This window comes from Gossypium arboreum, chromosome 10 (genome assembly GCF_025698485.1).
Source record: "Gossypium arboreum isolate Shixiya-1 chromosome 10, ASM2569848v2, whole genome shotgun sequence".
In the NCBI taxonomy this organism is placed as follows: Eukaryota; Viridiplantae; Streptophyta; class Magnoliopsida; order Malvales; family Malvaceae; genus Gossypium; species Gossypium arboreum.
Window position 1 is genome coordinate 124,914,970 of NC_069079.1, and position 23,089 is coordinate 124,938,058.

The 23,089-nt window shown below is 37.8% G+C and overlaps 1 protein-coding gene across 1 annotated transcript; it reads right to left on the reverse strand.

Moving 5' to 3' along the window:
* Positions 1-16,712: 16,712 nt before the first annotated feature.
* LOC108488200 (ankyrin repeat-containing protein BDA1-like) lies at positions 16,713-22,580 on the reverse strand. The gene is made up of 3 exons (XM_017792493.1): positions 21,996-22,580; positions 21,695-21,903; positions 16,713-16,785 (listed from the first exon to the last, which is right to left on the reverse strand). Exons 1-3 carry the CDS (start codon positions 22,578-22,580, stop codon positions 16,713-16,715), a joined length of 867 nt encoding a protein of 288 aa, XP_017647982.1.
* Between the last annotated feature and the right edge of the window lie 509 nt (positions 22,581-23,089).

Below are 23,089 nucleotides of genomic sequence, written 5' to 3' on the forward strand. Positions count from 1 at the left end.
TCGTAGTTTTAAAATAAAACGTAAAGGTTTGTAAGTTTCTCCCCACGCACCGCGCACTTGCATTGTTGCATAACATGAGCTCTCTACCCGGGCTCCGTCCGTTTAAGTGGAAGTAAACGTTATGCCTTCGTGAGTTAACTCGTCCCTCCGCACAGGCCTGTGAATACTTACGGATTACATATGACTTATGCTTTCGTGAGTTAACTTGTCCCTCCGCATAGGCATAAGTAAATGTAATCCCTTGAATTGAACTCGTGAGCCTGTGATGGGCTACGACCGAGGCTTCGTACTAATCTTAGTAGATGACAGTACGGATAATTCGAGTACCTATCTAGAACCAAAACCGCATATAGTAAACCATATGAGCCACCTAATTAGCGCCATACCGAACCTTTGTCCGTTAATAGTCACCAAAATAAGTACATGGGAGAAACGCCTCTTACCTTTTATTTCTTTGACATTTACACTTTTTATTTGGATTTTTCGTAATTCATATTTGTTGTACTAACCAAGATATTTGTCTTTGTTTTTATTTTGCATCATACATCATAGGCATCATATCAAGAGGGTGTTGATTAAAGATCGGTTGCCAAAAACGGGTTTCTAATGGAAGTGTCGATTATACAAACAACCGAGAAAAACACTGTGGTCCGAGATTGGTCTCTAAGAACCCAGAAAGAAAAAAGGGACAGTCTAATGGAAGGATGTATTCCCAACCTACTCGAGCACGTAACTACAAACGTTCGTCAGAATAACCTTGATGACTTGACTCGGATTTGGAGATAGTGGGATTCGGACACTAAAGGCATCTTCACTGAAAGGTATGGGGATATAGCCAGCCTGATCGCCGTCAACATAAATGAAAGATTGATTCAGGCCATGATCAGATTCTGGGATCCGGTTTACCAATGTTTCATTTTCAATCAAGAAGATATGACCCTAACTGTGGAAGAGTACGCTACTTTACTTCGTATTGATAATGTGCAATTCTACAAGATTTATGTAAAGGAGCCGAAACCGATGACTTTAAAAAAAAAGCTGGTAAAGTTGACTGGCTTGACCGACACATGGGCCGAGAAAAAAATAAAGAAAAAGAATGAAATCAGCTGTATTTCGTGGTTTTCCCTGCGGGATTTAGTCCTAAATCATCCCGATAATTTGAAGAGAAAAAATCTATTTGCGTTGGCCATTTACGGATTGGTGGTCTTCCCAAAAGTTCTGGGACATATAGAGGTTGCAGTAGTTGACTTCTTTGAAAAGTTAAAACAAGGAATCAACCCTATCCCAACTATTTTGGCCGAGACCTTCAGATCCCTAAGCAGTTGTAGGAGGAAAGGGGAAGGACGCTTTATCGGATGTGCGCAATTGCTTAATGTTTGGATTTTGAGTCATTTCTGAAAAGTAAAGCGCACACCGTACCACATGTTTTCAAAAACCTTCACCCCGTTGGAAGCCTATCTTGAGAGAGAATGGCCAAAGGATGTCACCGAAGAGCATTGGGTTTCAATTTTTCAGAACCTTCGAGCTGAAGATATAACCTGGAGAGCACCGTGGATCCGCCCTTCGGTTCTATTATACAAGGTTGGAAACCAAGATTGGGTACCACTGCTCGGATTATGGGGAGGAGTAGGTTATGCTCCGTTATTGGCCCAGAGGCAGTTTTCTTCACGACAATTCATACCCGCCACTGGAGGATTAGCACAGTCCGAATTTGCTTTCGCAGGTGAGGGTTATATGAAAAGGGTCTGAGATACGGCGAAGTCTTGGAAGAAAATTTATTTGATGGAATTGGCTCTATACACTGATACTTTCACCCAGGATTATGATGTATGGAGAAAACAATGAATGAATAGTCAGCAAGTCTCGTCGATGAATTATACCTTCCAGAATCCTTTCTCGAAAGAAATGCCATCCGAGCTAAAAATGGCAAGACTAGAATTTGAACGAGAAAAAGCCAAGATTTCACAGGACCTTAGTGCTCTTCAAGAGGAAAATTACCAGCTAAAGATTGATGTTCAAATTGAAAGATCTAGAGCCGAGAAAGTTCAAAGAGAAGCTGAGATCGTAAGAAATGACTTAAGAGATCTTCATCTGGAAAATAAGAAATTAAGAGGCACTATAAAGAATAGTGGGCTGGGCAAGTCATCAGCGGAATGGAAAGAAGAATTAAGCTACATCAAAGGTGGAATGGAATTCTGGAAAGGGAAAGCAAAGAAAGAAGAGGGAAAAACTGCAAGGGCTATGTTAGAGCTAAAAAAGAAGAATGCAGAATACGAAACCATGTCTACCGAATTAATAGCTAGTCGATCTGAAGGTTGAAAGCTAAGAGAGAAAATACGGGAATTAGAAGAGACGCTGCAAGCTCGGCAACAACAGCTAGATACTCTCCTAGAAACTTTGCAAGAAAAGAATAGTTAGTATGATAGAGATACTCGCGCCTACGGAAGAACCCTCTATGAAAAGGACGAGAAATTGAGCTATTTGATCAATGAAATTCGTAAAGCAGCCATGCACGTGGTACAACTATCAGATGAAGCCGAAGTTCTCAGTTGCCAGTTCCTCCCAAGCCGAAGATCAAACATATCAGAATTCTTAGAACGAGTGAAAAAATATAGCGATATAGCCAGAAAGTTTGTATGATGACGACAAAATGTTTTGAAAAAGACTCTTTTGATAAATGAAATGCCTAAATAGGGGCTATCTTGAAATCAACACCAAATTCTTGCATATGCATTCATGACTAACATTCACTTGACATTTATTTATTCATTCATTCATTGCATGAACATATCACCCTAATCATTCACTGAGGCTAAAACCGTATAATCCGCAGCTGCGACACTACAAGCCTGGAATCACGTCACTCATATAGGACGTGTTGACAAGTTAGAGTGATGGAGTGTAACACCCCAAACCCGGCCCAGACGTTACAACCGAATCCGGCGTGTCACATTGAAGTGTTTTTCGAAAACCATGTTTTCATTGAAAACCCTTCTTGATGTTTAGAAACTTTCATCGTTTAAACTTGAATAAAACCTTAGCCTTATTTTTTTCCAAAACGTGATTCATTGTAATAATCAAAACATTGTTAACAACCTTGTAAAATCTTATGGGAAACTTTGAAAACTTGTAAACCTTTGTAGTGGCGTAATCATGTTATTTTAAAAAACAGTTAAGTATCAAACCTTCTTTGTCATGGCTTAAAGTGAATGGATACTACGCACTGTAGGATTCAAGAAAGAGGAGGTGAGTCAATTAGACTGCTTAAGTACCTAGCTCTTCCATGATCCAATCCTAGACATACATACATCCATTGCCACACTTTAAGCTTATTACTTGTCCACGAACAACAAATTAAGTTTAAGTCTATTTAAAATATTTATTTCCTTTGAAAACATTTACGCTATGGAAGCTTTGCTCGGTTATCGTGATATTTTAAAATAAGTAACTTTTATAAAACGCGCCTAGAGCTAACCAATTTAATAACCCAAAATATTAAAAATAATAAAAAGAGCGGCCTTATTACAACTTTAACCAGAATAAAAATAATCAAAATAATAAATGCAAAACTTATTTTAAAGAAAACAAAACTTAATCTTCGTGGCCACTCTGAATCCCGCCCAACTCCAAGTCCATCGATCTAAGGCTCACCGCAAAGATGGGAAAAAGGGGGGTGAGTTTGGAAAACTCAGTGTGTAAAGTATCCCAACCAGAGCCCAAATCAGTTCAAGCTTTACTGGGCCTAAGCCCTATTTAGAATTTAGTGTTAACTGGGCCTTAGCCCATATCAATATTAATCGGGCCATAGCCTATTACAATATCGAGCATCTTGGGCCTAGCCCATATCAATTATCGATGCGGGCCGTAGCCCTATTACAAGTCGAGATATATTGGGTCTTGCCCATATTAACACAGTTGGGCCCATTTTAATACAGTTGGCCCATAATAAAATAGTATCATATGATTAATGCATGATAACCCCATCCAACCCTGCACTTGCCTCCGTCCATCCCTACACTTCCTGTGGGGAATAAATCACCCACGCCATCCCTACACTTACAGGTGTTAGCACCGATTGCGGCACTAACTATAATCCGTAGCAAAGTTGCTTATATCGGAATATGTGGCACAGCCACCAGAACGGGTTCTTCCTCCATAACAAAACCCAACCCCATGCAACAGATATACATGTCATGGCATATAACAAACAGAATCAGAATATCATGTATTTCAGTCAAAATTAACCCTAGGGGTATAACGGTCATTTAGCACCTAGAGGTAAAACGATAATTTTCCTACTTAAGGGTATTCTAGTAATTTAAATATTTTAAGGTTTACATACATATTCTAACCATTAACACATTAACAGAAGCACTTACCGAGCGTTTTTACCGAATCGGGCCTGTTGGCCCACTAACCTATTTTCGGCCCATTAAGCCCAAATATACCGAAGTGCATGAAATTATGCACTCTGCAATCATACTGCTTGCGATTATCAAAATTAACAACCAAACCACCTCACAAGCGCTCGCACGCTCGCAAGTTCATAAATGTCGGCTTTTCGGCTTTTACCGATCTAGTCTATGAGTGGGTGTCGTTTACACACCTAATTTGTAACGGTACGCTCGCGCGATCCACTCATGAGTTGCCTACAATCAAGTTACTAAACGTCAGTCTACATGCCAAGAACAAACTACGTACTATTCCCCCTTACCAAATTCAGCCAACATCCCTTACCCTAGAGTTCTTACTTTTTTGCCGAAATATAGATTAGATCTAGAGATCCAATCCGAATCAGTCTTCACACCCTTCACTGCACGCCCCCTTTTCCACGCTAATTCTTATACAATGAAAAAGAAAAAAAAGCACCAACACCCTTAGTCCAAACATTAGCCACCCTTAAGGGGTTTCGGCTTTTATCTTAAACCATGAATAACTAACACAAGTGATTCGAATACTTACCAATGGTTGTTCTGCCCAAGAGAGTGCTCTTATCTATGATTCTAATCCCGATCTACCATAGTCAGAAGAGACAGGTTCAAGTAGCCAATGATTCAGCTTCCTACACCCCAGATATGAAGGTTTTCGGCTTTTGAAAGAAAAAGGGAAAAGGATAGAGATTCAGCTATAGCAAGATTCAGCTTTTTGAGAAATAATGAAGAAAGGAAAATAAGGGAAAAGATAGAAAGAAAGGAGTATGGGTTCGGCTATGGAGAAAAGAAAATATGAATGCAAGAGAGGCGAGAAGAGAGGAGAAACAATGAAGGTCGATCTCAAAAATAACCGTAGATATGAATGGCCCCAACCTAAATCTATTAGTTACTTAAAAATACCCAAGACTAACACCAAAATTTTAAGAGATTTTTCGGCATTTAATTGCCTATAGCCGAATTGGTACTCTGCGATAAATCTTATTTCGACATAAATTCCTTCCCAAATTTAAATTCCATACTTTTCTCCTAAATTTCAGCCCCCACCAATTTAAATCTTATCCAACTTCCTTGCACCATCAGCTGTAGTCCACCGCTTGACCGACTCAAGCCATGGCTAGGAGAGTTTCGATCAAACTCGACTCTCCCCACGTGAGCAGCAAAAATCCAAGCCTTCCGTCGCGAGGTGAGGCTTGAACCCCTGCACTCCGTCTACTCTTGTGCCTTCGCCTCTTCTTGCCCACCGCACCATGCTTCTCTCTTTACTTATATATGGTCACAATTAATTATAAACCTTACTTTGAAGCTCTAGGTTACTTAAAACAAAAGGAAATTTTTGCTGCTTTGTACATCTCGAACTCGCGACCTCTTAAACACACACATAAGTTGCTTGCCATCGCGCCACGTGCTCTCCTTGTGTCAAACTTCATTCGCAACTTCCTTTAAGGCCTATTCCAACCGCAACTCTGCATACTAAAAAACCCAATTTATGCTGCCGTGCCTTGAACCTGTGCACTTCCCACGGCCTCCTAGCGTGCTTAGCCACTAGGCCGATGCTTGCTTCGACATGAATTAGCTGAACAATTAATAAGGCCTACAGGACAACCTTTGGTTTTTCTAAAATAAAACTCACATTTGTGCACGCAGGAATCGAACCCCGCTCCTTCCTATCGCTAACATGCCTAACCATTAGGCCGATTCCTCCTTATGTCCAGTTTAGCCCAACTTATTAATAAACCTTAATGCCCAGATCTCTAAAGGAGCAAAAATAATAATTTTTGCTAAAGTCTTGGTCCAAAATTTTCCCACACTTTAAATACATTGTAATTTATTTAAAACTAAAATAATAATAATAATAATAACCATAATAATGAAAATTTCAAATACGATAATATATATATTTTCCTAATAATAATAATTATAATTTCCATAAATCAATAAAAATAGATACGAGAAAATTTTCTAATAATATGTTAATTTAAACACTAAATTAACAACAATAATTTTATAAATATATTTGTATCTAATAATTATAATGATAATAATTTTCATAAAAATTAAAATATTAGTAATAACATAAATATTTTATCAATATATATTTTTTAAACACTAGTAATATTTAAAACTTCTCAATATTCAGGTTTTCTTCTATCCGAATCCCAGACTCAAAGCCCAACTCTTCTAGGCCCAATTTTTGGGGCGTTACATGGAGGTTGAATTTAACGAAAGGATTGAGATGGAAAGAATACAAAGGGTATTACAGGAACAGTTGGCAAAGTCACAACAAGAAACCAAAGATCTGATGGTGAGATCTCGAGAAGAATCGCTCAAACAAAGGGACCAAATGGCCAGGATGATGGAAATGATGTCGGTTCTGGTAAAAGGAAAGGTACCTATGAACCCTGACATTGTGGAACCACAGTCAAGGGTTAACCTCGATCAGGATCCGCCCTATCCTCCAGGATTTACTCCACCGCACGCCCACACAACACAAAAAGGGTACGCTCAATGGGAACCTATAGGCCTGGAGCAACGACCTGCGCCACCTGCTAATCTAGGGCAAGGAATATTCCTATCAAACCTAGGGCCTAGTCCTACTGATCCACCCGTTTCAGATTTGGACGATCCAGCAGAGATAGCCAGGTTGAAATTGGATGATCACGATGTAAAGGAGAAATATAGAAGCCTAGAGGAAAGGCTCAAGGCAATAGAAGGCACTAAAGTCTTCTCTGCACTGAGCGCTAAAGAGCTCAGTTTGGTACCCGATTTAGTTTTGCCTCCAAAGCTTAAAGTACCAAATTTTGAAAAGTACGATGGGACAAGATGCCCAAAAGCGCATCTCATCATGTTTTGCCGGAAGATGACCAGCTATGTGAATGAAGATAAGCTGCTCATACACTATTTTTAGGATAGCTTAGTCGGATTAGCTCTTCGATGGTATAATCAGCTTAATAGAGAAAAGATCCGGTCATGGAAGGATTTAGTGTCAGTATTCTGTGAATAGTACAAACACGTATCCGATATCGTGCTTGACCAAATAACTCTACAAATGATGGAGAAGAAACCAATGAAGAACTTCAGGCAATACGCTCAAAGGTGGAGAGATATCTCGGCCCAAGTGGAGCCTCCACTGACTAAGACTGAGATAACGGTCCTTTTCATCAACACGTTGAAAACTCTATTCTATGATAAGTTGGTAGGAAGTGCCACAAAGGACTTTGCGGATATTGTGATATCCGGGGAACTTAATGAGAACGCCATCAAGAGTGGAAGGATAGAAGGTTCTGACAGTTCAAGAAGGGCAGCACCCGTAAAGAAAAGAGAGCCAGAAACCCATATGGTGGGAGTTGGAAGCCGCTATACTCCAAACTCATACCCAAACCAACCACGACTGCGATATCACTTATCCCCAAACATCTATTTTTCTCCCCAAAACCCGTACTACCAAGCACCACCTCCTTCCTACCTCGTATATGCCATGAACAACCAAAGACCTGTCGCCACATTCTTACAAAGCACTGTATCCGCTCAAAGCCAACCCAGAAACGAACCAATACCAGCAAGGCCCAATTTTGAGAGACCGTAATTTACTCCTATCCCTGTGTCATATGGGGAATTGTACCCAAAACTTTTGGAGAAACAATTGATATCTCCTCATTATATGGCACCCCTGAAACCCCCGTACCCGAAATGGTACGATCCTAACGCTAGTTGTGTATACCATACTGGAAACCAGAAGCATTCTACGGAGAATTGCCTTGCCTTTAAGAGGAGAGTTCAATGACTCATTGATGCGGGCATCCTGCGAATCGATAGTGCTAGTAATGCAACTGGAAACCCGTTCCCTGATCATGCTGAAGGGAATATGAACGCGGTAACGGAGGAGGGTAAGTGGCAAACAAAAAGCTATGTTTCTGAAGTAAGGACGCCTCTGTAGAAAATCTGGGAGGTATTGGTTGAGAAGGGATTACTCTGTCGCACCAGCAAAATTCTTGGAGAAGGAGGTCAAGGTTTTTGTAATTTCCATGGTCTTGAAGGGCATAACATTCAATCCTATGAAGAATTTAGAAAATTATTACAAGACATGATGAATAATAAGGAGAATAGGATTTTTAATAAAAGGGAAGAGGCCGATGAAGGAGAAGTATGTGCCTCTGACAATCAATCGTTAGGTCTCCCGTATAGCGCCGATCGACCATTTGTAATTTATTATGATGCAAGGAAGGAACCGGTGAGACCAAAGATGATCATTGAAGTACCATCTCCTTTCCTTTACAAGGACGACATGGCGATACCGTAGAAATACGACATCAACATCGTCACACCTGAAGGTGAAAAATCCAAAGCCACAACTGGAGATGTTGGGGAGGTAGGCCATTTTACCCGCAGTGGGCGGTGTTATTCTAAAGAGATTGAGCCGATAAAGAAGAATAGTGACTGGAAGCAAAAAGGAAAGGCAGTGATATACGAGGCCGAAGTCAAGCAGGAAATTCCATCCGTGCAAGAAACTAAAAAGCCTGTGGATGAGGAGGAAGCACAGGAGTTGAATACAATGTGGTGGAACAACTGAATAAGCAACCAGCACGAATCTCGATTTTATCTCTACTGTTAAATTTAGAGCCACACCGGAACGCTTTGCTGAAGGTGTTAAATCAAGCTTATGTAGCAAACAACATATCTGTTGAGAAGCTTGATAGGTGGGTGAATAATTTGAGCACTGACAATTTCATCTCTTTTAGTGATGATGAGATACCGCCAAACGGTAGAGGCTCAGTGAAAGCACTGCATATTATGACTCGCTGCAAGGGATACATAACACCGAACGTGCTCATCGATAATGGGTCGGCACTCAACGTCATGCCTTTGAATCTGTCCTATTTAAGGCCCTATCATTCCATAGTAAGGGCATTCGATGGGACAAGGCATAAAGTCATGGGAAAGATTGAGATCCCTCTAGAAGTGGGCCCCTACATTTATAATGCCGAGTTCCAGGTCATAGACATCACACCCTCGTATAACTGCCTTTTGGGAAGGCCCTGGATCTATTCTGCTGGAGCAGTTTCGTCCTCTCTCTATCAAAAAGTGAAGTTTATCATGGATGGCTATTTGGTCACTATCGAGGGAGAAGAAGACATTGTCGCATCTATCTCTGCCGATGCACCATACCTGGAAGTGAGCAAAGATGCAATAGAATATTCCTTCCGATCCTTTGAGTTTGTCAATACCACTTTTGTCGCTGAGGGAAACAGAATTCTGGTGCCAAAACTATCAAGGAATACCAGATTGGGCGTTAAGATGACTGTGGGAAAAGGAGCCCGAGCAAGGAAAGGTTTGGGAAGGTATCTATAAGGAATAGTCAGGGCTCTAAAGCCAGTGCACCACAAGGCCCCATATGGTTTGGGGTTCCAACCAGACATGCGTCAAAGAAGAAAATAATGGAAGAAAGATTAAGAAAGAAGGATCGCAAGAACCTTAGGCCGAGAATTAGAATGGGAGCCCATAACGTACCCTCCTTTGTCAAAAACATTTACATCTGCAGGAATGATATACCCTGGGCAAAATAATCCACGAAACACGCTGTTATTAATTGAAAGGGGTCTCAGAATGTCAATATAAATGTCATTGACAAAGGAAATGATGCAATTAAAGATGTTTCAATGATACGCCCTTGTCCTCCTAGATTTGTTTTGAACAATTAGACTGCTGTGGATCTCCTTGTAGTTTCTAAGTCTTCTCCAGAATAATGCTCAATGTTAACACTCTTCTTTTTGTGTGCCCCTAAGTAATAGTAGGGATTCTTTTGTAAGAGCTTATGATTTGCTCTTTATCATTTAAATAGAAATTGGATGCATTTTGTCATGGTCTTTTCATTCTCATTAAATTCATAATTTTTTTCCTCTTCTCACAGCCTGTCATTGCATATATCTCACATCATGCCATGCTTGTTGGTCCCAATACTTTGATGCTCCTCTATAGTTTTCTTTTCCATTCAATTTTCAGGTGCTCAGATATCAACGATATGAACAAACCCGTTACAAATCTTGAAATCAATTTCGAGAAGGCTATTTGTTTAGGAGAGTTCGAAGCTGAGGAAAATGTTGAAGACTGTATCTCGTCTCCTGACTTACTAAGAATGGTAGAACAAGAAGATAAACAGATTCTACCTTATCATGAATCTGTTGAGATAGTAAACTTGGGAAATAAAGAAAAGAGGCAAGAAGTGAAGATTGGGACTGCCATTTCAGACAACACTGAACATGATTTGATCGCTTTGCTTCATGAGTACAAAGATGTATTTGCATGGTCGTATCAGGACATGCCAGGATTGGATGAGGACGTAGTAGTCCATAGACTCCCACTGAAACCAGAATGCAAACCCATTCAAAAGAAGCTAAGACGAATGAGACCTGAAATACTGTTAAAGATAAAAGAAGAAGTCAAGAAACAATTTGATGCTGGCTTCCTACAAGTTTCCAAGTACCCACAATGGATAGCTAACATAGTCCTAGTACCGAAGAAAGATGGCAAGGTACGAATATGTGTGGATTATCGCAATCTGAATCGAGCAAGTCCTAAAGATAATTTTCCTTTGCCACACATCGATACATTGGTGGATAACACAGCCCTGCATTCATTGTTTTCATTCATGGATGGATTCTCGGGTTATAATCAGATAAAGATGGCTCCTGAGGATATGGAGAAAACTACTTTCGTAACGATGTGGGGAATATTCTGTTATAAGGTGATGCCGTTCTGATTAAAGAATGCTTTGGGGCAACATATCAGAGGGCCATGGTGATGTTGTTTCATGACATGATGCACAAAGAAATAGAAGTCTACGTCGATGATATGATCGCCAAATCCAAGAGGGAAAGAGAGCATATTGGGAACCTCAAGAAGTTGTTCGAAAGACTGAGAAAGTTTCAGGTAAAGCTTAATCCAGCCAAGTGTACGTTTGGAGCTACCTCGGGAAAATTGTTAGGCTTCACCGTCAGCGAGAGAGGCATTGAAGTTGATCCAGATAAGATAAAAGCCATACAAGAACTACCACCTCCGCATGCAAAAAGAAGTGAGAGGATTTTTAGGGAGGTTGAACTACATCGCTCGGTTCATTGCTCAACTTACCAACCAGTGTGACCCAATTTTTTGAATCCTTCGAAAATATAATCCGGGAGAATGGAACGAAGAGTGCCAAGTGGCTTTTGACAAGATAAAACAGTATCTGTCTAGTCCTCCAGTGCTAGTACTGCCAACTCCAGGAAGACCGTTAATATTGTATCTGACTGTGTTAGAGAATTCAATAGGTTGCGTACTGGGGCAACATGATGAGTCAGGGAAAAGAGAAAAGGCGATTTACTATCTCAGCAAAAAGTTCACAGAGTATGAGGCAAAGTACTCGTCAATTGAAAAGTTTTGTTGTGCTTTGATTTGGGTAGTTCGGAGGCTCAGGCAATATATGTTGTATCATACGACATGGTTAATTTCAAAGCTGGACCCAATAAAGTACATGATGGAATCACCTGCACTCTCAGGAATAATGGCACGATGGCAGATCTTACTATCGGAGTACGACATCGTCTATGTGAGTCAAAAGTTGATAAAAGGAAGCGCAATAGCTGACTTCTTAGCAACTCGAACAACGGATAAATACGAGCCATTGAGATTTGATTTCCCGGATGAAGACTTGATGTGCATTACAGAAAAAGAGTGTGAGTCATCAAAAGAGAATTCATGGAAGATGAGCTTGGATGGTGCATCGAATGCATTGGGGCATGGGATTAGAGCAGTCTTAGTATCGCCAGAAGGGAACCATTACCCGTTTACTGCCAGGCTAAATTTCTTCTATACCAATAACATAACAGAATATGAGGTCTGTATCATGGGACTTCGTGCAGCTATGGAACAAAACGTCAAAACTTTAGAGGTATATGGAGACTCAGCGTTGGTGATTTACCAAATCCGTGGAGATTGGGAAGTAAGGGATCCGAAATTGGTTAAATACAGTGATCTAGTGGCAGAGCTGATTAAAGAATTCGAAGAAGCAACTTTTAATTATTTTCCACGAGAAGAAAACCAATTGGCTGATGCCCTAGCCACTTTGGCTTCAATGTTCAAATTGAATAGAGAAACAGAAATAATGCCTTTGCAAAATGAGCATATATGAAGTCCCTGCACATTGTTTCAGCATTGAAAAAGAGCCAGATGGACGCCCATGGTTCCATGATATCTTAGAATATGTCAAGAATCAAAGGTATCCCGAACAAGCAAATGAGAACAACAAAAGACTAATCAGAAGAATGGCAGTAGGATTTGTTCTTGATGGGGACATTCTGTACAAAAGAGGAAAAGATAAAGTGCTCTTGAGTTACGTAGATACTGTTGAAGCTAGAAAAATACTTGAAGATGCCCATGAAGGAATTTGTGGGACACATGCCAATAGTTTTACTATGGCCAGGAAGATCATGAGACTCGGTTACTACTGGCTGACGATGGAAAGCGACTGTATTAGCTATGCACGAAAGTGCCGCAAATGTCAAATTTACGGCGATGAAATTCATGCAGCCCCTTCGCCCCTTCATGTCATGACTTCTCCGTGGCCTTTTTCCATGTGGGGCATGGATGTTATAGGGCCAATTTCCCCAAAAGCTTCTAATGGACATCGATTTATTTTTGTGGTTATTGATTACTTCACAAAATGGATAGAGGCCGCCTCGTTTGCTAATGTGACAAAGACTGCAGTTTGCAGGTTTTTGAAAAAAGAAATCATTTGTCGATATGGTTTGCCTGAAAGAATCATTTCAGATAACGCTTTGAATTTGAACAACAAGATGATGAAGGAAGTGTGTAAGCAATTTCAAATAAAACATCATAACTCATCACCCTATCGCCCGAAAATGAACGGAGCTGTTGAAGCAGCCAACAAGAATATTAAGAAGATTATTAGGAAAATGACCGAGGCATATAAATACTGGCACGAGAAGCTACCATTTGCTTTGTATGCATATCGCACATCTGTACGGACATCTACGGGAGCAACTCCTTTCTCTCTGGTCTATGGAATGGAAGCTGTGCTACCTATCGAAATTGAGATCCTTTCTCTACGAGTCTTAATGGAGTCAAAATTAGAGGAAGCAGAATGGGTTCGAGCTTGATATGACCAGTTAAACCTCATCGAAGAAAAATGTTTGAAGGCAATTTGTCATGGACAAATGTACTAGAGGAGAATGATCACGGCCCATGACATGAAAATACGGCCAGGAGAATTCCACGAAGGAGAACTTGTGTTGAGAAAGATTCTCCCAATACAAAAAGACTTGCGAGGAAAATGGGCACCAAATTGGAAAGGACCATATGTCATAAAGAAAGCCTTCTCAGGTAGAGCTTTGATTCTAACTGAGATGGATGGGAAGGAGTTACCGAATCCAGTGAACTCAGATGCTGTGAAGAAATATTATGTCAAAAAAAAAAGAAAGAAAGAAAGAAAGAAAAGAAAAGAAAAGAAAAAAGAATCAAGGTGAAAACCCGAAAAGGGCATCTTGATTAACACAAAAGATTAGGATGAAAACCCGAAAGGGCGTTCTAATGAAGCAAGCACTGGCTTAAAAAGCAAGGCGTTTTGAACGGTGGGTCAAACAGTGAGACTATAGTATTTGAAACATTTCTGAAAGCTCGAAATCTTCTACGCAAGAAGCCATGCTCAAAAAGATTCTTGATTGAGGAAAGTGGAAGAGTTCATGCGTTGAATATTTAGAGCATTTGTATCCGTTGAATGCGATCCTTTTTCTCTTTATGACATTTTTTTACTATCATTGGTTAACTTTCTTTGTTTGCTACATTTGAAATAAATAAATGTGAGGTACCCCTTTTGTCCCCACCTGGCCATTTTCATGTATCTCATTATGTGGTTTATTTACATGATAAATAGTGAAATGACATACTTTAAACAAAAGAAATGTTAAGCATTACCCGAATAAGAATTTGATAAGTAGAAGAGCCTCAAAGCAAGGACAAAGTTCAACTAGGGGAAAAAAAGTGATATCTGAGAAACGCAGATTGTTTGTGAAGCTTGAGGATGGGTACAGGGCCTAAAGAGAAAGTCAAGAGCCGAAGTAATGAATGCAGATCATCGCAAAAATCGTGACAAAAAAGGACATACGACAAACATGCCTAAGGCGCATAGCATAATCATGTAGGCATAAAGGCATTTAAGACAAACATGTGCATATCATGATAACATCATGCATGACATATACAGGTACTTCAATAGAGCAAAAGGATGTGATGATAGTTGTACTGAATCAAAGGAAAAGACACTTGAGTTCCACCGGATGATATGTTTTGGTATTCTAATGTTTTATTTCTGTTTTCAAAAATCAACTCATATTGCGAGAGGTGAGTTGTGCCTTAGGGCACGCTAAGGTATTCTCAATTTCTGCTTTTCAAAAATCAACTCATATTGCGAGAGTTGAGTTGGGCCTCAGGACACGCTAAGGTAATTTCAATTTCTGTTTGTCAAAAATCAACTCATATTGCGAGAGGTGAGTTGAGCCTCAGGGCATACTGAGGTATTTTCAATTTCTGCTTTTCAAAAAAATCAACTTACATTGCGAGAGATGAGTTGGGCCTCAGGACACGCTGAGGTAATTTCAATTTCTGTTTGTCAAAAATCAACTCATATTGCGAGAAGTGAGTTGAGCCTCAGGACACGCTGAGGTATTTTCAATTTCTGCTTTTCAATTTCCACTTTTCAAAAAAATCAACTCATATTGCGAGAGGTGAGTTGAGCCTCGGGACACGCTGAGGTATTTTCAATTTCTGTTTTTCAAAAAAAAATCAACTCATATTGCGAGAGGTGAGTTGAGGCTCAGGGCATACTGAGGTATTTTCAATTTTTGCTTTTCAAAAAAATCAACTTACATTGCGAGAAGTGAGTTGGGCCTCAGGACACGCTGAGGTAATTTCAATTTCTGTTTGTCAAAAATCAACTCATATTGCGAGAAGTGAGTTGAGCCTCAGGACACGTTGAGGTATTTTCAATTTCTGCTTTTCAATTTCCACTTTTAAAAAAAATCAACTCATATTACGAGAGTGAGTTGAGCCTCGGGACACGCTGAGGTATTTTCAATTTCTGTTTTTAAAAAAAAATCAACTCATATTGCGAGAGGTGAGTTGAGCCTCGGCTCACATGCTGAGGTATTTTCAATTTCTGTTCGTTAAAATCAACTCATATTGCGAGAGGTGAGTTGAGCCTCGGCTCACAGGCTGAGGTATTTTCAATTTCTGTTCGTTAAACTCAACTCATATTGCGAGAGGTGAGTTGAGACTCAGGACACGCTGAGGTATTTTCAATTTCCGTTTTCATGTTTCAAAAATCAACTCATATTGCGAGAGGTGAGTTGAGCCTTGGCTCACACCCTGAGGTATTTTCAATTTCTGTTCGTCAAAAATCAACTCATATTGCGAGAGGTGAGTTGAGCCTTGGGACACGCTGAGGTATTTTCAATTTCTGCTTTTCAATTTATGTGTTTTAAAAATCAACTCATATTGCGAGAGGTGAGTTGAGCCTCGGGTCACACGCCGAGGTATTTCCAATTTTAGTTTTTCAAAAAATTAACTCATATTGCGAGAGGTGAGTTGAGTCCTAGGTCACACACTAAGTTCGCAAGCTGAGCTATTTTCGATGTTTGTTTCTCAATAAAGAATAAAGATTGGAGCTGATTGAAGACACCAGATTTTGCCTCTTTGAAGTTGCAGTGGAGCTGATCGAGGATATCAGATCTTGCCTTTCTAAAGTTGCAGAAGAGAAGACTACAAACCTTATCTCACTGAAGCGGTAGAAGAGGAGATTGAAGTTGTAGATCTTATCTTTCTGAAGTTACAGTGAAGCAGATCAAAGCCACAAATCTCATATCCTTGAAGTCACATTGGAATAGATTAAAGCTACAAGGCATATCTCCGAATTTGTAGTGGATTGAACTAAGCTACAAGATGCGGTGGACTAGAAAGACACTACTTGGATGAGAAGAGCGCTAAAGAAATCCATACTTGGCAAGACCGGGCAAAATTGGCCTTTCTTTATGAGCAAAGAGGGGCAGCTGTTGTAGGCCAATTTTGGCCCACTTACAACTTAAACCCGAATGGCCCATTTTAACCTAAACCCACTAACCCAAAATAAGACCCAATTACCCATTAGCCCAAAACCAAACCCAAACTAATTAAAAAAAAAAAAGAAACCCAACAGCCCAACGTAACCCTAGCCCAAACAAAATAAAAAAAAAAACCCTAGCCCTCCCCCCTAGCCGCCGCTTCTGTCCCATCACCTCTGTCAACCCCCATTCCACTGTTCAACCACCACCTGCAAAATAAAGAGAACACGCAAGCAGCAAAAACATATTAGAGAGCAATGTAGATGGCTATATAAGCCGAACAAAGTAATGTAAAAAGGGGATTTTTTTTAGAGGATTCAGACAAAAAAAGTTGAATACAAAAGGAAGAATAAATTCAAATACTAAAAACATAGCAAGCTGATCAAAAACCAATTCATCACACAAAGGTCTTGTTCTTTTTAGTTAATTTTTTATCTTTACTTTCTTCTTTCGCATATATACGCCTATTTCTTTTATTTTTCTTTCAAAAAACACATATATACATAGACATAGATAAAAGAAAAGTAAAATAAAATTTTTACCTTTAAATAACCACAGTGCACGCAGTGGCTTGCCAATCTTTTAACAACGTCGGACGGCAGTCGGGTTGAGGCCGGATTTCCCATCGGAAATCGACCAACTCTCCCTCTCTCTCTTTTTTCTGATTTTGGGTTCCAAATGATTTTTTTTTTATTTTTGGGCTATTTATAGTGCTTAAAAACGGCGCCATTTTGACATTAAAACCCAGGGTACAAAACGAAGTCGTTTTGCCCTGGGTCAGACCAATCCGACCCGACCCGCCAGGATCCGCATGTTTTTTTAAGGAAGGGATAATTTCGCTTTTAGCCCTTCCGCATTTTCATACTTTTACAATCAAGTACTTTTTTGATTTTTAATTTGGCCCCATAATTTTTTACGGTTTTCAATTTAGCCCCCACTGATACGCTGCTTTTTGATGGGAAGGAGTAATTGCTGTTTTGATCCTCTTAGGTTACGCGTGTGTTGCATTTTGATCCTTTTTCTTTATTTCTTTTTAAAATCTCCCCAAAACTTCATTTTTGTTTCAAATTTAGTCTTTTTTTCAGATTTAAGTTTATTTTCATATTGTCTCTGCTATTTTATTTTATTTTAAATATTATTTATTTTATTCTCATGATTATCATTCTTATTATTACTGTTATCTTTATTCCTTTTATTATTTATTATCAATATATTATTACTATAGCTACTATTATTATTTCTAATATATATATATTACTAGAGCAGAAGGCCTTAAAAAATGGGAGGGTTCGGGTAAAAATATAGGCCCGAAGTGTGGGTTTGGGCAAAAAAATAAGGCCCATTTAGAAAATGGACCGGCTCGGTAAAATTTTTTGGCTCGAGCCCGGCCGAATTATATACTAAATATATATATTTTTTTATTTTTAATCATATTTATATTTTAATTTTAATTTTAATGTAATCAATTTTTATTATATTTTCAATTTGTGTATTGTTTTAAGAATTGTTTTAATATATTTTTTATTTATTTCTTGTTTTAATATTTGTTTTAAATGTATTTGATGATTTAATATATTTTAAAATTTTTATTTAATGAAATAAGTTAAAAAATTTAATATGAGTCGGAGACGGACTCGGGCCTGGAAAACGGGCCTAAAATTTTTTGTGAGACCGGATCGAACCTGCCCGCCCGCCCATGCACACCTCTATATATTACGTATATATTTTTAATATTATAATATATTTATGTGATATTATTAATAAGTTGTTTTTAACATTATTAGTATTTATATTATGTATTTATTATGTAAATATTCTAACACTATATTATATATATATATATATATATATATATTCATGTTATTATGTATATATATTTTAATATCATATTTTTATATATTGTTATGTATATACTTTAATATTGTTTGTTATATATCTTTTATACTATTGTATGTATATTTCTAATACTATATTGTATATTCTTAACACCATTATTTTTATGTATATATATACATACTTATGTAGCATGTGAATAGTTTTTTATATACTATTATCATTTCTAATATAGGTATATATTGTATATATTATATATATATATATATATATATATATATGTACATATTTTAATGTTTTCATGTATATATTTCTTATACTATTCTATGTACGTATTTTGATCATCTTATGTACATATTTATTATTAATATATATTTTCTTTCTTATATTTTTATTATTTCTAATGTATTGTATATGTTCATTTTATATATATATTATATATACATCATTATGTATATGCTTTAATATTATTATTATGTATACACTTTCCATTTCTATTATTACATATATTAACACATATATATATATATATATAGCATTATTAGTATTTTTTTAATATTAAGTTTACGTTACCTTACTTATTATTCTTATATGTTTATATATGTTCGTTCTTATTTCGCATTTAATAATATTGTCATCATGTTTAATATCGCATACGTTGTTATTGTTTTAATATTATTATTGTAGTTATTATTTGTTTCAACGTATTTCTAACTTTGTTATGTTTTGTTACCTCCCATTTTTGTATCATCTCGCTGTTCACCGCTTTAAAGATTTTTAATCATGTTTTTTTTAATTTCAATAAATAAGGCAATGTACCGATTTAACATTAAGCCATCGATTTCATCGCTATATTAGGTGAAATTCGTCAGCTCGTGTTAAAGACGGAACACCCTTCTAAAAAACCGAAAACTAAAAATTCTCATTTTTTTAATTAGATCACGATTAAATGTTAAATTGAATTCGTACTTTTGAAAATCAAGACAACATGAGTTTAATAAAGATACCAATTTTGGGCGTCGCGAGGGTGCTAATACCTTCCTCGTGCGTAACCGACTCTCGAACCCTATTTTTCTCTGGATTTTCATGTAGACCCAAATTTGGCCTTCATTTTTGTTCAAGAATAAATTTTCTTTTCAAAAAAGATGATTTATTAGGTGTCCAATCTCACCTAGAAAAAAGATCAGTGGCGACTCCCTTTTTAATAAAACCGAAAGTCGGTTTTCAAATTTCCAATAAATCACCTCAATTAGCGATAGAAAGCAAAAAAAAAAATTTTACGTCGTTACACCACCTTGGTCATCATATCTGCGGGATTATCTACTGTTGGAATCTTCTGAAGTAGAATTTTTCCTTTTTCAAAACATCTCAACTATTCTTTCTCACTTAGTTTTCTCTCTTCTCCCATTTGAGAATTCTTAAGGAATTCTATTTGTTTGTAATATTTTGGAGATAGTGAAATTATCATCTGGCGTTAGTGCCCGAGGACGTAGGTATAATTTACCGAACCTCGTTAAAACTCTTATGTTCTTTCTTGTCCTATTTTTCTTTCAATATTTGAGGGTATAATAGTAGTATTTAATTATGCTATTAATTTACGATAGAAGGGATATTTTGACTAAGGAAAGACTTAGTACTTAAGAGATCCTTGTGATCCACCTCTCTTTCCTCGGAATTGAACTTTCTGTGATTTTTTAGTACAATAATTTACACGCTTCCAACCCTATTGGAACAACAAGTGGTATCAAAGCGCCAAAGGTTAATCTTAGTATGCTTTGTGGTTGCAGTTTAAACTGATCTTCCACATCAGAAAAGATTTCCTTAGGTATATTGAAAGATTGTGGAGATAACAGACGGTTTAGGAACTTCAACATCGTCCATATGGACAAGACCAACAAGAGCAAATGCAAGATTGGCCGTGGAGATCTTTGATGGCACGAGCCTTTTCGGTATGTGGCAAAGTGAGGTTCTAGATGCCCTTTTTCAGCAGGGTCTAGACATTGCCATTGATGAAAAGAAGCCAAATGATAAACAGGAGAAAGATTGGAAGGCGATCAATCGGTTGGCATGTGGCACAATTCAATCATGCCTTTCTCGAGAGCAGAGGTATGCTTTTTCAAAGGAGACTTCTACAAATAAGTTGTAGGTGGCACTTGAAGAAAATTTTTTGAAGAAAAACAGTTAGAATAAGCTCCACTTGAAGAAAAGACTGTTTCGTTTCACTTACGTCCCAGGTACCACAATGAATGATCACTTCACCAAATTTAATCAGTTAGTCACTGATTTGCTAAATATGGATGAGACATTCAAAGATGAAGATTTGGCTTTGATGCTGTTGGGGTCACTTCCTGAGGAGTTTGAGCTCCTAGAAACTACTCTACTTCATGGGAAAAGTGATATATCTCTGAGCAAAGTCTGTGCGGCCTTATACAGTTATGAACAAAGAAAGAAAGACAAATAGAAAAACTCAATCAGAGACACAGAAGCTTTAGTAGTTCGTGGCCGTTCATACACTCATAGAAAAACTCAGAAGGGGAGATCAAAGTCAAAGTCCAGACTTGGGAAAGATGAATGTGCCTTTTATCATGAGAAAGGTCACTGGAAGAAAAATTGTCCAAAGCTGAAGAATAAGGGAAAAGCTGTTGTAGATGCTTGTGTTGCAAAGCATGATACCAATGACTCTGAACTATCACCGGTTGCATCATCATCATCGTTCCATTCAGATGAGTGGAAATTGGATTCGGGTTGTACCTATCATATGTCCCCTAACCGGGAGTGGCTCTTTGATTTAGTAGAACTAAATGGAGGAGTGTTTATATGGGCAGTGACAATGCCTGTAAAACTGTTGGGATAGGTTCAATCTAATTAAAAAATAGGACAAGAAAGAACATAAGAGTTTTAACGAGGTTCGGTAAATTATACCTACGTCCTCGGGCACTAACACCAGATGATAACTTCACTATCTCCAAAATATTACAAACAAATAGAATTCCTTAAGAATTCTCAAATGGGAAAAGAGAGAAAACTAAGGGAGAAAGAATAGTTGGGATGTTTTGAAATGAGAAATGGGAAGGCCTATTTATAGTTGAAATTCAAGGACCAAATCATAAATAGCCCATTATCTCAATGACCAAAAAAAAAATTATCCCATGCCAAAATTTCAAGTCAATTTTAGGTGCAAAATCTGCACCTCCTATTCTTGACATTTTAGTCAAAATTGATGGCTACCATTTAATTTTCATGCAATTTGTCAACAATCTCCCATGCAATTTAATGCTGCAAAACCATGCAATTTTCAACAATGCCTTTGTCACATGCTTGACGATTTGTTTCTCCAATTTACATTTAAAGTTTGAAACTTCTGGAATAAAGCAACCACGCAGAATAGTAATGCTTTCCCTATTATGTTGTTGTTGTGCTACATCCATTACGGTCCAACCAGCCTGATTGTTGGCATGCTTATCGGCTTTGCAGTTTAATAGTAGTTTAAGCATCTGTTCCAAAAAGCTACGTTTAGTTAATCTTATATATGAAATACAAAAGAACCTAATCAATACGGACTGCTATTGAAGTAGATGAGTCAAACCTCGGGTTGTTTATGGAAAGCAGCTAAGTGCAGTGCAGTGTTTCCATCTTCATCTATTTGGTTCACCACTTCCCGATCATAGTCTGTCTTCCAAAGTGTTCGAATTAGGACTTGGAGAACATCCAGTCTGTTGTTTTCTACAGCAATAACGTGCAAAGCATTGCGATTCTCAATTGTAACATCTTGTATACATTGAGGACAAATCTCTAAAATTCGATCCAACATGCCATCATGATTTCCAGCTTCACTTATGAAGTGCAAGGGAGTCTTACCGTTCTTTCCTTTGACACGAACAAGATCTTTATCAATTTCCAAGAAACGTAGAGCCATCTCTTTATGCCCTTGTTTAACTGCAATGTGAAGTCGGCTCAAGCCCTGATGGTTTTGCTTCCTAGCAAATGCTGGCTTTAGGTTCATAATTTCCACTGCAAACCTAATGCATCCTTCGTCTGCAGCAATGTGTGAAGAAGTATCGACAAACAACACCTCATCAAAGTGCCTCAAAACATTTCCATCTCTTTGAATTAAATTGTACAAATCAGTAACATTTCCTGTACGAGCTGCTGTTCTCAACGTTTCATCCATGTGAGGTGGAAGGACCAATTGACAGAAGAAAATTTGAAAGAGCTTAAGCCCACTTACAATGTTTACTAGAATGAGTGAAGACTAAGGTGGTCTGTGAGATGAAGTAGGTCTTTCACATGTTCATACTCCAAAGTTTAAAATAGGAATCATTTATCAAGAATTTTCTGCAGCTTTGCTTGTAAAGAAGGCAGAAAAAAGAATCTTTCAAGTCCGCGTGCTTATTATTTTAAAGAAAGTTACATTTGTCAAAATTTTAATTGATATTCTTGCCGTTTGATAAGTAATCTCTCATATTATTATTTATGTTATAAGAGAAAAGATAATATGAAATTATGATTTCATATTATTTCTCTCTCTTCTTAATAAGAGAATAATAAATTAAATATCTCTTGAAGAGAAAAAATTGATTTATTATTCTTCTATTAAAAATAGATAGGGATGATGTGGAATCATAATTTCATACAATCCATAATCATGTTATAAAATCTGTTAACACTTGAGTTAAACTA

What these genes read in the sequence shown, in the direction of transcription:
- LOC108488200 (XM_017792493.1), bottom strand. Translation starts at nt 22,580, where the DNA reads ATGGATGAAACGTTGAGAACAGCAGCTCGTACAGGAAATGTTACTGAT. An exon ending in CTTTCCATAAACAACCCGAG is followed by an intron (nt 21,904 to 21,995) that starts GTTTGACTCATC and finishes TTTTTGGAACAG; the next exon opens with ATGCTTAAACTACTATTAAA. An exon ending in GCATTGTTGAAAATTGCATG is followed by an intron (nt 16,786 to 21,694) that starts GTTTTGCAGCAT and finishes TTTATTTTGCAG; the next exon opens with GTGGTGGTTGAACAGTGGAA.